This window comes from Molossus molossus, unplaced genomic scaffold (assembly GCF_014108415.1).
Source record: "Molossus molossus isolate mMolMol1 unplaced genomic scaffold, mMolMol1.p scaffold_m16_p_7, whole genome shotgun sequence".
Lineage (NCBI taxonomy): Eukaryota > Metazoa > Chordata > Mammalia > Chiroptera > Molossidae > Molossus > Molossus molossus.
Window position 1 is genome coordinate 32,657,147 of NW_023425401.1, and position 15,715 is coordinate 32,672,861.

A 15,715-nucleotide genomic window follows, 5' to 3' on the forward strand; every position below is an offset into this window, starting at 1 on the left:
CATATAGATGTTCATACTTGTTAGTTTTCAAAGACACACACACACACTTTTGGTTTCTATTTTTTCTTCTAGAAGAATATCTACACAGAAGATATTTTTTTCTTTCTTCTTTTTTTTTTTTTATCCTCACCCCAGGACATTTTTCCATTTTTTGTTCAGATAGAGTGGGAGGGATAGAGAGAGAGAGAAACAGAGATGTGAAAGGGACACATCAAGTGGTCACAACCCACATGACCCAACCAGGGCCGGGGACAAACTGCAACCAAGGTACATGCGGTACATGCCCCCAGCGGGAACCAAACCTGGGTCTCTCTGGACCGCAGGCCAATGCTCCAACCGCTGAGCCAAACCGGCCAGGGCTCGCTCTTTCTTTTTTTTAATCCTCACCCAAGGACATTTTTGCATATATCTTCAGATAGGGCAGGAGGGAGAGAGGGAGGAAGAGAGAGAGAGAAACATTGATGTAAGAAAGACACATCGAATGGTTGCCACCCACATAACCCCAACTGGGGCCGGGACAAACTGCAACCGAGGTACGTGCCCTTACTGGGAACCAAACCCAGGACTCTCCGGTCCGCAGGCCAACGCTCTAAGTGCTGAGCCATATCGGCCAGGAAAGAAGACAGTTTTAAAAATAAAAACAGCCCTGGCCGGTTTGGCTCAGCGGTTAGAGCATCAGCCTGCGGTCCTGAGAGACCCGGGTTCGGTTCCCGCTAAGGGCATGTACCTTGGTTGCAGTTTGTCCCCGGCCCTGGTCGGTCGTACGGGTGGCAGCCACTCGATGTGTCCCTTTCACATCGATGTTTCTCTCTCTCTCTCTCTCTTCCTCCCACTCTACCTGAACAAAAAATGTCCTCGGGTGAGGATAAAAAAAAATAATAATAAAAATAAAAATAAAAACAGCATAAATTTATTGTTATATAAAAACAATAATTTTAGTTATATAGCATGATTGCCCAGTACTAGTGGAAGGGAGAGGGAGAGAGAGAAACACCGATGAGAGAGAACATAGACTGGCCGCCTCCTGCATGCCTCCCACTGGGGATTGGGCCCACAACCTGGGCATGTGCCCTGACCAGGAATCAAACTGGCTACCTCTTGGTTCATAGGTTGATGCTTAACCACTGAGCCACATCGATTGGGCTAATTTTTAAAGTATTTATATTCTTTAACTTAATATTTGTGTGGTAGAGATTCTATCCTAAGGAAACAATTTAAAAAGCAAAGTTTTCACACAAAGATTTAATTAAAATGTCCTTTTCTTAAATTGCAAAATTAAAAATTAAAAACTACAAACAGTTAAGAAAAGGGAAGATTATATAAATTACATCATATCCACTCAATAATATGCTCACATTATGAAGATACTTATGTTGAGTATATAGTAATATAGTGAATTATGATAGGTGGTGGGGAAAGAAGTCATAAAATTGTACATGCTAAAAGGTTACATTTATGTTTTTAAAAAAGAGACTGAAAAGAAATATAGCAAATATTAAAAGAATATTTTCTTTCGAAGGAATTTAAAAAATTTCTTCTGTGGAAAGAATTTGTTATTTCTGAAAACTAAATGTTTAAGTTAATAAAAGCCTTTGCCAATACCCACCACTTCTTTTTCTTATGTTCCACGTTACAGCAAATGATCCCTTTTTCCCCCTTTCCCTTTCCCAAAACGAAAGTACAACTTTTATAGTTCCTTGCCTTAATGTGAAGAGGCACATCCCTCCTAAAACTATTCAGCTGGTTAACTTCTAACACAATCCCTAATGAAGAAAATAGACAAATTTTACCTTATTTCCTTCTTCTTTGAACTGAGGATTAATTATTTTTACAAATGAATAAAACAATTGACGAATTCTGGAATCTCCAATAAATGCAATATGTTTATCTACAAGGCAGTTCTTTGCTTCACTGAAATCAACAAAGAAATATTAATTAAAATAAATAAAATCAGCATATCGGCATTTCAAAGCACACAGTTTGTGAAGAAAGTAGTACAGGATTGTTATACATATAGTTACTACTTTGCTTTAAAAACAGGTGGCCATATTTGTTTAACCTTCCAGCTCCTGTAAGATCAACTAACTCAATAATAACAGTCCCCATTTATTGTGTTTCAGATGAACTCTAGCCATATTAAGCATTTTATATCCAGTATTTCAGAATAAATCTATGAGGTAGCTATCAAATTTCCAAAGCCAGAGACCTTCATTCAAGGACTGTTGCGTTGGGCCTGCCTATCTGTCACCTGAGATAAAGCAGCTTGGCCAGAGCTCTTTCCCTAATGCTCTAGGGCAGAATTTTCATTTGGGCTCACCTCCACCCCTGCCATCCTTCAGCAATTTTCTACCATCATATATGGAAGTATCATACAGTACTTCCTTTGTTTCATCAACCCTCCTCCACTGGATATTATGACCCATCATAGGAAAACAAATGTCGAAAAGGAAAAACCTTACCTGATTTTGTATTTATGCATCATACAACTGTGAGGTTGCCAAACTTTCTCTCCAAGAAATCTGCCACTTGAAAGAAGGTACTCACATGAATCATTGCCTATAACAGTTAAACACAATAGTGTTGTAATCAATAGTTAACTTTTTATATATTGGTTATCTGACCCCATGTAAGCTCTTTGAGATGAGAAAATAAAAAGTCTTTATGCTTCATTATACCTTCTAGGTGCATATTACTCAACAATGAGAAACATAATAAATATCAATACATTACTATTCAGAAGGCTAAGAGCTACTAATGACAGACATTTCTCCCTAGAAGAGACTTCCTAACTCCTAAATGCTACATTTCACTGCTTTGGCAGTTCCTTCTGCTTCAGGTTTTCTTCCTGGGACATCATCTCAATCACAAACTAGACTTTGTATCTGTGTATTACTCCAACTTCTAGTTAGGAAAGAAATTTAAGGGATAAAAGAGAAGACTTTGGAAATGACTTCCTCCTACTCAACTATTATAATAAATAGTGCACTAGCATATCTGGAAACATAGTTAATATTGAAATATTTTATAAACCTATTCCCTGATTTTCACAACTTCCCTGTGAATATGCTACCCCTAGTCTGTAAATGTGTGAATAGAGAAAAAGACTTAATCAGGAACTTCTTTTTTTTTTTTTATCCTCACCCAGGACATTTTCCCATTTTTTTGTTCAGATAGAGTGGGAGGGGGAGAGAGAGAGAGAAACATCGATGTGAAAGGTACACATCGAGAGGCTGCCACCTGCACGACCCAACCAGGACCGGGGACAAACTGCAACCGAGGTACATGCCCTTAGCGGGAACCGAACTTGGTCTCTCTGGACCACAGGACGACGCTCTAACCGCTGAACCAAACCGGCCAGGGCTTAATCAGGAACTTCTTAAAAAGCTTAATACAATTTCATCCTTTAACAATCTTACAAAGAGAAAACTTAAAACTATGTTAGCTACATGGTGCCAAAGATTCACATGATCAGTAGCAGCAACAAATTACAGATTTCAGTTATTAATATTCAGCCTCTGTACTTTTTTCCCCCCTCACTCAAGGACATTTTCTGCATTTATCTTGAGGGAGGGAAGGGATGGGGGAAAGCCCTGGCTGGTTTGGCTCAGGGGTTGGAGCATCGGCCTGCAGTCCGGAGAGACCCGGGTTTGGTTCCCGCTAAGGGCACGTACCTCGGTTGCAGTTTGTCCCCAGCCCTGGTTGGGTCGTGTGGGTGGCAACTGCTCGATGTGTCCCTTTCATGTCAATGTTTCTCTCTCTTTCTCTCTCCCTCCAATTCTATCTGAACAAAAAAATGGAAAAATGTCCTCGGGTGAGGAAAAAACCAAAACAAAAGAGAGAGAGAAACATTGACGTGAGAGAGACACACTGAGTGGCTGCTATCCACATGACCCCAGAGCCGAGGACAAACTGCAACAGAGGTACATGCCCTTAGTAGGAACCGAACCCGGGCCTCTAACCACTGAGCCAAACCGGCCATGGCTCTACTTCTCTTGGTATCTCTTGCCTTCCTTTAGAATGACCAACTCCTCCCAGAATGACTGGGACTATCACCATTCGACACAGAAAGTTCCACAACTGGGAAATCCTCCAGTCCTGTGTAAATTGGGATAGGTGGTCACCCTTCTTCCTTTGGCCATTTTAATGAACATTCACTTAAATGAAGGAGTTAAAAAGGGGTTGGAGGTATTTACAAAGTTCAAATATGTCAAATGGATGAAGGGAAAATGTGATATTTAGATTAACGGTGGGATTATAATAAAATATATGTATTATTTGACTTAATCTTGAGTTCTTGATTAACAGTCAACAGCACACTCTATTTGCTTTACAAATAGTTAAAGTCAGCTCAGCTGGTGTGGCTCAGTGGATCGTTGTCCCATGGACTGAGAGGTCCCAGTTCAATTCCCAGTCAAGGCACATGCCCGGGGTTGTACGCTCAATCCCCAGTAGGGGCGTGCAGGAGACAGCCGATAGAGGTTTCACTCTCACACAGATGTTTCTATCTCTCTCTCTCTCTCTAAAAAGAAAACATCAATAAAAACATATTAAAAACAAACAAACAGTTAAGGTCAGGACAGGGAGTCTGATAAGAGGAATATTACAGAACAAGAATTGTACTGAACCATTCAGGCTGGAGATAGGGAAGACCCAAAGATATTTAAAGGAGGACACCTGTTTTTTTCACAATCCAGTTACCTATTTATCTGGCTAACATACAGATGAAAAGTATACAAATGCAAGACAGGTATGCAGAAATAATAAAAGTGTTGTTACTTCAGTGCCATAAATCTTAAAATAGAACAGGAAGGAAAAATGAAAATACTGCATTATTGTGTTGGTGGAAAATGGATAAGAATATCAATTATTAAATGTTTGCAATTATATATGTAGTCTGTGCAGGTTTTCTTTATTTCAAAGATTTTTAAATACATCTCTAAGGAAACTATAAATAATCAGTTGTTAATTCTTTCCAATTATTAAAAACTAGTTCTAGTTCCAATAAACAAAATTAAGCTACATAAATAATCAAGGAAGAGTAAAGAAAGGGCTATAGGAACACATAATTATTTTCCTAAAAACAGCACTCCAGCGGCATTGTTTTATAATGGCCATACAACAAAATCCTAGTAAATGTTTAAAATTAGGATGAAAATTCCACATTTATAGCATTTCTACCTCTTTAAAAACATCTATTAAACCAAGTAAAAAGTGAGTACACTTATTTTCTTTAAAAATTGTAAGAAGTTGCAAATAATTAGGTATTAATTCTGTGGAATTTTTCTTTCTTTCTCTTTTTTAAAAAAGTTATTTGAGCCCTGGCTGGTTGTTCAGTGGTTAGAGCGCTGGCCCACAGACCAGAGTCCTGAGTTTGGTTCCCGCTAAGGGCACATACCTCAGCTGTAGTTTGTCCCCAGCCCCGGTTGGGGTCGTTTGGGTGTCAACCACTCGATAAGTCTCTCTCACATTAATGTTTCTCTCTCTCTCTTCCTCCTTCTCTCCCTTCCGCTCTATCTGAAGATAAATACGAAAATGTCCTCGGGTGAGGATAAAAAAAAAAAAAGTTATTTGAGTTTTGTTTTTTCATATAAGCCTAAACAGAAACACACCTTGATCAATATTCAGTGTGTGGGATGATATTTGTTAACGTCTATATGGGTTATCAATATGATTTAATGGAGATGTAAGTACCATAAACAGAAATTGTGTTTAAATATGCAAGTTTTTTAGTTTCTTTCTCAAAACTACTACTCACACATTGATTTTCAGTAATTCAGTTAGTAGGAAACAACAGGTCTAATCTGATGAGCCCATATTAGAAAAACCCCATAGCAAAATAGATTTGAAGTTATCTAACCAAAAAGCACTGTAAACACAGGATTTTGAGACTGGAGTGGGGGAGTAGGGGGAAGAAATTCTTAATTTGCTAATGAATGCTACTTGATGATGACTCTTCTTAAAATATTTTATGAAGCAAATGTTTGTTTGTTTTTTATAATCCTGTATCTGAACTTAATAGTCTCTGTATATCAGTTAAGGTCCAATCAGAAGACAGAAACTATACCAGCTGTTTCAATAGAGAAAGCCTGGTACAAAAAAAATGTTTGAAAAGTAAAAGAATTGCTAACTAGACAACAGAAAAGAGGAGACTGGCTTTTTATATTTGTCAGCAAAATAAATTAACCTGATCTAGAAAAGAAAACTCCACAAATTGCATACTGTAAAGATTCTCTTTTTCTGGGGGAAAAAATGTTTTGGAGCAAATCAGTAAATGTAAATATAGATGTTAAAGTAAGTTAATATGACATATTTTTATTATGTATAATAACTCTAAGTAATATATGCTGGCACGTATTTTCCTTTCAAAACTCACACAGAAAAATCCCAAACAAAAGAACACAGCAACAACAAAACCAGTTGTTATTTTCAATTGTCTTATATAATTTTGATAGCTACTTTAATACAACCAGCATTAAATGAAAGTTGCCAAGTGCTCATATAAATCAAGTTACGAACACACTCATGTGCGCGCGCGCACACACACACACACACACACACACACACAGAGTAACTAAAGGGATAGTATTATCTATGTCAGCTATCTCCAATACAAAGATTAGAATGGCTGTTTCCCTGTTCATTCTGTTATTTTAAGCATAAGCATTCTGGTTTGTCAATCTAAAGCTCCAGGTTTTCATGCATGATTTTTCTATAATAGAAAGATAGTAAAAGTAAGTAAAATGACAAACACGTTTTTAAAAAGCTGAAAAACAGTATGTAACAACTGAAGAAAACATCTGATGTGCGGAATAAAGCACAGCTGGTATTTTCCTTTGAACAGAATACCTCTGCCACACTGCATAGTTAGAATGATCACCTTATCAAAGCTGTGTTTCTTACTATCAACCATGAAAATACCAGATCCTAAAGTTTACAATATGATTTGTAGTATATTTTGTTTGCCTAAAACTCAGCAAGTTATATTTTAGTCGGTGCTGAAAAATCACCATTTACATTTTCTTGAGACAAGCTAGGAGTGCCTCATTACAAGTGTCCTATAGATCAGGATTTTTATAGCAGTCAAAGAAAGAAAAGGCTAAGAGACCCAGAGCTACTTCTTTCTTGCTTTAATTTCTGAAGCTTTGAACTTCCTTTTCTTCAAAACATGTGATATATAACATTTAATATGCCTAGTAATAGAAAGGATTTAGAGTTCAACAAAATTAAAGCATCTGTAGCAAGTTAACTTTATCAACTAAAATACTGAAATATATCCGGATTGTAATTACTCTTAGGGCAATAGATAGTGGCCTCTTGTCACAGAAATATTTTAAATTTGTAATCACAATATTAATGGACATTTTGTGATTCAGTAATGTTAGAAATTGATAAAATTTTTTAAAAAGTTAAAATATTATTTTTAAAGCATCATTCTATTGTATTATGTGAAAATAATATTAATGCAAAAAAAACTCTTTCTAAATTGAGATCAGAACATACTATTAGAACATGAACTTCAATGAAAAGCAAAAGAACCAAACACAAGGAGGAAAACAGAAATAAGAACTTTAAAAATCTATTTATCTCATAGTTATTTATGAATTTAAGCTCTATGTGTTAAGCTTTGATGATTTAAAGATAAATAAAATACCCATGGAAGCTCAAGGATGTTTTGTGTAGGGGAGACAGATAAAAACTATTATCATACAAGATAGTAAGTATGTACTAATTGCTGTAAAAACACTGAACTCCTAATTCCAACCTCTGTGGTGGTGACATCTGAACCAGGCCTTGAAGGAAAAATCTATACTTTCTTTGCAGGAGAAAAGACCATTGCAAGCAGAGAAAATAAAATATTTGTGATATGTAAAGGGCAAAGCATATTTAAACTGTGAGCCTGGAGTTTAGAAAGAAGAAAATAGGTAATAAAAAGTAAGCTGGTAAGACTTTGAAATTCTACACATACAACTTAAAAAAAGTCACTTTACTGGAAAAAGAATAGGAAAATTTTTGGCTGGTACTGTGAGGTTGAATTAATGTTTCCAAATGGTTTAATCCACATCCCTCTGAAAAATGCTTTCCCACTCCATCTTCTATACATCACCAAAGTGTAAGAAACCTTGAGAAAGGCAGACTATAACATTAGGGTAAGAGGCTTCTAACTTCTACCTCAGTCACTAAACATCCTTAGGCAACTTAACCTCTCCTAACTCATCTTTAAAATGTAAATAATACTGCAACTCGAAGAATCTATTGATTGTAAGATACATTATTATTTTATGTAACAGTAGGAAAAATGTTATCAATTAAACTTTGACATGTAATCAAAAATTTAAAAAGTCATCCTGATTACAGAAATATTAAAGATGGGGCAGGGGATGAGGATGAAATGTGGTTAATTATATCTACCTCAAAGAATGGTTATAAATACAAAATGAATTAAAATGTAAAACTGTTGGAGCAGTACCTGGCATATAATGTGTTCAATGTTAGCATGTAGTGTTTGCCAAGCTTAATTTTGTTCAGTGTGTAATCCTTTCTTTTACTTTCTGTGGTTTGTAAATAAAGCAAGAGATACTGAACATGTGCATCCACTCTACCTTGCCTGAGGCATACTCATACCCACTCATTGGAGATTTTAATACACAGCCTAACCTCTATATCTAATATAAGGTCGTTTTTTATTCCAAAGACTTTTTTTTTTAATCCTCACCTCATTTTTTTCCATTTTTTGTTCAGATAGAGTGGGAGGAAGAGAGAGAGAGAGAAAAACATGGACGTGAAAGGGAAACATCGAGTGACTGCCACCCGCACAACCCAACCAGGGCCGGGGACAAACTGCAACCGAGGTACGTGCCCTTAGAGGGAACCGAACCTCGGTCTCTCTGGACCACAGGCCGATGCTCTAACCGCTGAGCCAAACTGGCCAGGGCCAAAGACTTTTGATATTGTGATTCAAGTGTATAGTTACCTTGGAGTAAAGGGCACTGCCTCTGACTCAGTTTTACACTGCCAAAGCATGAGGATGGCTAGAAAGTTCCTAGTAAGGTTATTTTTCCCAGTCTCTGGCTCAAGTTATTGACATTCAGTCTCAGCAAGTACACACACCAGGTGTTATGCTTCACACTCAAGGAACTGAAGCACCTAGGGAAGCTGATGACTAGCTTCTGGAGGCGGCTTTATAAACAACCCTAGATTGCTACACTGACTCATAAAGTTCCATCTGACATTCTCTTTCCCCTGCTGATGACAGATCTTGAAAGGATGAAATAATCTAAATATAATCATTAGTATCCAAGCTTATCAAAAGATAAAAGCACCATTAAAAATGGGGGGGTGGGGGTGGAGCTAGATGTTTACCTTCGGGAATATAGCACCAGAGTTACAAGAAATTGAGTTCGATTACTCTCATCTTATACCAAACTAGCATATAATTAATAGTAGTTAAGACATTTTCTTCAAAATTACCACAAATTAATGCATCAATATTACTAGTTTTATTTTGCACATGTTCTGTTACAGCAACTTCAGATGAACCAAAGCCCTTCCAGGTCCTAAGGCTGTGATCTACAGGAGACTGGAGGAGAAAGGCCCAAAGTGCATTTAAAAATGTATCTTTTTAAGTCAATGTAATGTGTTTATATGAAAAGCTATTCATCCAGTAGAGTACTAGAATATAAGATTTTTAATCCTCAAGCACTGGAGAAAACAAAGCAGCAAAATTGATCAAACGTTCTCCACTTTGAAAGGCTCCCTGGATGAGAAGAGAGCTCAGGTCCCAGAACCCGGGCCACTGGGTATTTCGCCAAAGCAGGTGTGAAGTTAAATGGCAATAGCGGTAAATGCCCACCTGTTCTTTACACATTACATCTTGACCAATTCATCTCACAGTCACCAAGCGCTGTCCTGATAATGGCTTCCATACTAAAAGCCAAATTAAAAATAAATAAATAAAAAGATCCTATCATTATTAATTTCCCTCAGCCTATCAGTCTCTCTCCTAGTGGCATTTTTACGGAGACAATTAAAGAAGAAAAAAAAAAATCAACCAACGACAAGTAACTATCCCTTGATTACTGAGATAAGGAGGTCGCTTCCTGGACACCAGCTTCGGAGCCCCCAGCGCCAGCCTGGGTCCGAGCCGCTTCGCCCCGCTCTCACGGCCCCCCTGGACTGCTGTCAACCCAAACTCCCTTCCCCGTATCTGCCCCAGAGCCTTTACGTCCTAAAAAGTGGGCACCCAGAACCCTCTGAACGTTTCGGAATCACCAAGGCTGGGTGACACCCCCGTTTGGCCCAGGGCATCGGGGGCCAGCTGTCGCCCCCGGAGGCAAAGGGAAACGGCTGCCGCTGTCCAACAGCAGCTCGGCCTGCGGTCCCGGGCAGGGGCCGCGTGAAACAAAGGCTGAAGGGCCGGACCCCTAGCACGGAGGCACGGGGCCCCACTGCGGGCGGGGTGCCCCCTGGCTGGGCAGCCTTTGCCTTCGCGCCCGGGGCTGACCCCGGAGGCCCCGGGCCGACCGCCTGCACGCGAGCCCGGGCCTGGCGCGTCTCCCGGGCCCCGCTCGCCCGGAGCCGGGACCCCGGCAGCCCCTCCGGCCAGGCCCGGGGAGGCGCCCCCGACCCCGGCGCAGGCGGCCGGGGGGCCCGAACCCCAGGGCCTGGTCCTGTGGCGGCCCGCACTGGGGTCCGCCTCGTCGGCCAGGGGCGCCTGGCCCGCCGCCGGGGACACCTGGGGGCACCGCCTCCCCCGCGGGCCGGGCGCGCAAGCGGGCGGGCGGGCGGGCGGCCGCGCGGGCGTGGGCGTGTGTTGGGCGAGGGGGGCGGCCTCCCGCCGCCGCGTCGCCTCCTCCCCCAGCCGGGGCAGGGGGGAGGGCCCGCTCACCTCGGTAGCGGCGGGAGGCGAGGTGGCACCCTGCGAGCAGCAGCACGGCCACCAGCGCCAGCACCTTGGCGCTCCTCACGCTGAAGTAGTGGTTGATCTCCCGCTTGCCCAGGTTGTAGGCCAGAGCCGCCATCTTGGTTCCTCCATGACAACAGTGCGCGGCGGAGCGGGGAAGGGGCGCCGCACAGGGGCAGCACTGGGGCTGCCGCCGCCGCAGCCAGGCCAGCAGCCGCCGCCAGGCCCCGCGGCCGCCGCCCGCGCCTCCCGCCGGGGAGCCCGACCCCGCCGCCGCGGCGCCCCCGGCCTCCACCTGCCCCTCCTCGGCCCCGGCCGCCTCGGCGGCCTCCCCCCAGCCCCGCCGCCGCTGCTCCGCCGTGCCGGTTTCCGAGGCGCCCCGGACGCCTGTCTCCTCCCCTTCCTCCTCCTCCCCTTTAACCTCCTGCCTTAATAGCGTCTGCGTCTGCGAGGGGGGTCCGGATGCCCAGGGCTCCGGGGTCACGGGCCCCCGACGGCCCTCCGGGGTCACCGGGTCACGGGCGCCGGCGGGCGGCGGCGGCGGCGGCGGCGCAGACATGGGGGCGGGGGGGTGGGCTCCGGGGTCCACCCCGGCGGGAGAGCCAGCCTGGGGCTTCGCCCGGCTCCCTGGCCGCCACCTGAGCCCAGGTTGGGGCACTAGAACGACGGTTCCGGCAGTAAAGTACACATGGCTCCACTTCCTCCTTCCCCCGACACAGCCCTGTCTGGGCTTTCTGCTCCCCACTCTGCCCGGTGCTCCCTTCGGGCTGCCCCAAGCTCGGCGGCTGCTGAGGCCGCCGGTGAGACCAGCCTTAACTCTCAGTGCACAGCCTCGGCCCACTGCTCCGGGAGCTTGTTTTTTTTAAAGGCCTGTTTGTTTGCCCCGTTTCGGTGGGCGACCATACGCCGAAGCACAGGGCAGAAGGTACGCGGGAGCCCAGCTCGGTGTGGGTGCTGGTGAGAAAAGGACCTCCCTGGCTCACGACAGGCATCCCTGCGCCCGAAGCTGGTTCCTGTTCGGTGGTTATCAATAAAGGGAGCATCCTGTGCCCTATTGCGACCCCGCTTTCTATCCTCTGCCCTCCTTTTATCTTACTCTGTTTTATCTTTGGCCTCGCCAGTCCTGCCTGCCAGGTGGGAATGGTTATTTACATCGCTTCCCTTTCTCCTTGCCTTGTTCGCTTGCCTCGTTGGTTAGGTGAGGTGTTTTCAAGTATTCTTTACAACTTTCCCATTTACCATGACTGGACTTGTGTTTATAGGCCGCTCTTAAAATTAAAGAATGTTAGATGTGGAGGGACAATAGAGATCTTGTCATCCCAATTCTTTTCATCCAAGGACTCTCTTTATTATGTTTTCATCCAAGGCCCCCCTATCTTGAAAGATTTTGTCACTTAAATGAAATCACATATATCATTGTCATGGATGTAATGCTAATAAGCAATAAAGTTAAATAAGTGTACAAATACTAGGCACTGTTCCCTGGAAATGCTTGCTTAATTTTGGTTGTCAGTCTTCTAATCCAAGGATGATCACATGCTGGAAGAATTAAATCAGATATTGTAAGAGCCTGATAAATAACTCTGCTAACAATATATGGTCTGCCAATCACATACTAGGAATTTCTATGATGTCATCAACAGCAAATTAGAATTTCTGATCAGTGTGTGATAACCAGTGTTAACCCACGGAGTTAATTTAATGCCTGCCAAAAGTAAAGAAACTTGACATTTTATTTAATTGTGATTTCCAGAAGACTTTCTGAAATATTGTAAATAGCTTGTGGACCTCTTCCTTCCCTTCCCTCTAGTTTAAAGCTGATCCCTGCCTCTGCTCTGAATCTCTTCCTGTCCTTTGTGGGGGATGTTGATGATTCCATTAGTTATACCCATGTCAATGATCTTCTCTCTGTGTCTTATTTAAATGTACATTTACTTATTTGCTTGCTTATTTATTTATTTATTTATTTATTTATTTATTTATGAGAGAGAAACATTGATATGAGAGCCAAACATACCTTCTGTACACCCGCCACGGGGGATAGAACTTGTAACCCAGGCATGTGTCCTGACCTGGAATTGAACTGGCAACCTTTTGGTATACAGGATGATGTCCAACCAACCCAGCTACACTGGCCAGGATTCTCTATCTTTTTTTTTTATCCTCACCCGAGGACATTTTTCCATTTTTTTCTTCAGACCGAGTGGGAGGGAGAGAAAGGAAGAAAGAGAGAGAGAAACATTGACATGAAAGGGACACATCGAGTGGCTGCCTCCCGCATGACCCAACCAGGACCGGGGACAAACTGCAACCGAGGTACGTGCCCTTAGTGGGAACTGAACCCCGGTCTCTCTGGACTGCAGGCCGACGCTCTAACCACTGAACCAAACCAGCCACGGCCTCTGTATCTTTTTTAAACTCTTCCTCTCTCCTGGCTGTTTCCACCAATAAGTTTTCTCTGTTTAGTAAAACATCCATGGACTCTGTATTTCTGTGTGTTTACCTCTCCATCTCTATTCTCTGACAAGTATCTACAAAGAGTAGTGTTGACTTTGTGGTATCCACTTGCTCCACTCCGTTCTCCCTTCCAAATAACTCTCAAATATGTTGCCTCCTCTTGTTCCCTTGCTGTTGCCTTGGGTAAGTCATGTTTTCTTGCCTGACTTTCTTATCATTTTAACTGCTTTCTCAAGTCTGGCTCAAAAATTCAGTCTTTCTGCCTCTCTGACATACTTCTGATCAGACTGAACTTTTTTCAGCTCAAATCTGATGATGCTAAAAACTAGATAGTGGCTCCAAGTTTATTTGCCTACCACTAAACCATACAGAATGTTTACTAATGCTCAGCAGGTTACCCCACCTCCCAATGGTCTGATAAAAAGAGAAACCATCAGATAGGAACTCTTTCAATCTATCTTCTCAATGCACATTATTATTTTTTTTAAACTACCCACTTTATTCCTTCTTTTTATTTATTTTTAAACAAAATATTTATTTCCCATTGTATTACAGGAAGTCAGGGGGATAAACAGGACAGAATGAAGAGACTGAAAATGTAGCCACCAGGGAAATAAGAGGAGTGAGTTTTCCATTTTTTTGTTATGGTTGTTGTTCAGATAGAGTGGGAGGGAGGGAGAGAGAGAGAGAAAGAAAGACATCTACGTGACAGGGACACATCGAGTGGTTGTCACCTGCACAACCCAACCAGGGCCGGGGACAAACTGCAACCAAGGTACGTGCCCTTAGTGGGAACCGAACCCGGGTCTCTCCGGACCTCAGGCCGACACTCTAACCGCTAACCCAAACCGGCCAGGGCAAGAGGAGTGAGTTTTGAGGTGAGAATCTCTTGGTACAAAAGGTTCCTGCTTCACTGTGTTCATTTATTATTGTTGATACCGAGGTGATATTGTTTAATCAAGTGTAAGCGACATAACATTAGTTTCAGATGTACAATGTAATGATTTGATATTTGTACATATTGCACAATGATCACCACAATAAGTCTAGTTAATATAGTTAATACATTCATCACTGTACAGTTACAGTTTTTTTCTTGTGATTAGAACTTCTAAAATCTACTCTCAGCAACTTTGAAATATGCAGTACAATATTATTAACTGTAGTTCCCTTCTGACTTGAAAAATTTCTTCTCCCTCCTCCCAAGTCATCTCTTTCATTTGTGTCCTTGATTGCATCAAAACCATTTCATTTGAGAACCTGGTCTCATAAGCTTCCTTCTTTGTTTCTACCTTCAGTATATCCCTCTTCTCTGTTTTCCCTACATATAAGCTCAAATGCTTCCTATTTAAAGCGCCTTTCTTAATTCAATACATTCTCTTCTCCCTTAACTATCAAACTTCTTGAAGAACAGCCTATGGTTACTATTCCCATTTTCCCCTTGACTATTTGTTGATTCTTTAAACACTTGAAAACTGACTTCTGCTCGTATTATTTTACTTAAACCACTCTTTCAAATGTCAACCACAACCTAAATGACCAAATCCAATGTCTTTTCTTAGCTTTATCTTTCTTGACTGTGCAGCGTAGTTGAAGTATTTGCTTTCTTTCTTTTTTTTTTTCTTTTTTTAATCCTCACCCGAGGACATTTTTGCATTCATCTTCAGATAGAGTGGAAGGGAGAGAGGAAGGAAGAGAGAGAGAGAAACATTGATGTGAGAGAGACACATTGAGTGGCTGCCACCCACCCAACCCCAACTGGGGCTGGGGACAAACTGCAAATGAGGTACGTGCCCTTAGCGGGAACCGAACCCCGGTATCTCTGGTCTGAGGGCCGACACTCTAACCACTGAGCCAACCCAGCCAGGGCAATATTTGCTTGTTTTTTTATCCTCACCTGAGGACATTTCTTCATTTTTTTGTTCAGATAGGGAGGGAGAGAGGAACATCGACTCGAAAGGGACACATCGAGTGGCTGCCACCCACACAACCAACCAGGGCCGGGGACAAACTGCAACTGAGGTACGCACCCTTAGCGGGAACCGAACCCAGGTCTCTCAGGACCACAGGCTGATGCTTTAACCGCTGAGCCAAACCAGTCAGGGTAATATTTGCTTTCTTAAAAATCTTCTCTTTATGATGTCCATGCCACTGCACCCTCTGGCTCCCTTCTTTCCTTTCCCATGCTCCTCCAAGGAGAGCCCTGTTGCTTTGTCAGATTCCTTACATGAAAGTACTTTTCAGAATTCTCTTGTTTGCCTGCTTTTCTTCTTGGGAAGCCTACATTGCAAGTTGGCCTCAATTATCACACTGGATTCCTCTCATTTGCTCCAAAACTCTTTCGCATACCTCAGGGAC

General features: G+C 42.4%; 1 protein-coding gene across 2 annotated transcripts in view; it reads right to left on the reverse strand.

The window, feature by feature from the left end:
• The window catches only part of CASD1 (CAS1 domain containing 1), a 49,730-nt gene extending 38,480 nt beyond the window's left edge, over positions 1-11,250 (reverse strand). For both annotated transcript variants that reach the window (XR_004957352.1, XM_036246911.1), the window contains exons 1-3: positions 10,886-11,250; positions 2,460-2,556; positions 1,791-1,911 (exon numbers count right to left, since the gene is read on the reverse strand). Coding sequence is in view for 1 of the 2 variants with exons in the window: in XM_036246911.1 (XP_036102804.1) it covers positions 1,791-1,911; positions 2,460-2,556; positions 10,886-11,018 (351 nt within the window). In the remaining variant the exon portion in view is untranslated. The remainder of the gene's footprint in view (positions 1-1,790; positions 1,912-2,459; positions 2,557-10,885) is intronic.
• Between the last annotated feature and the right edge of the window lie 4,465 nt (positions 11,251-15,715).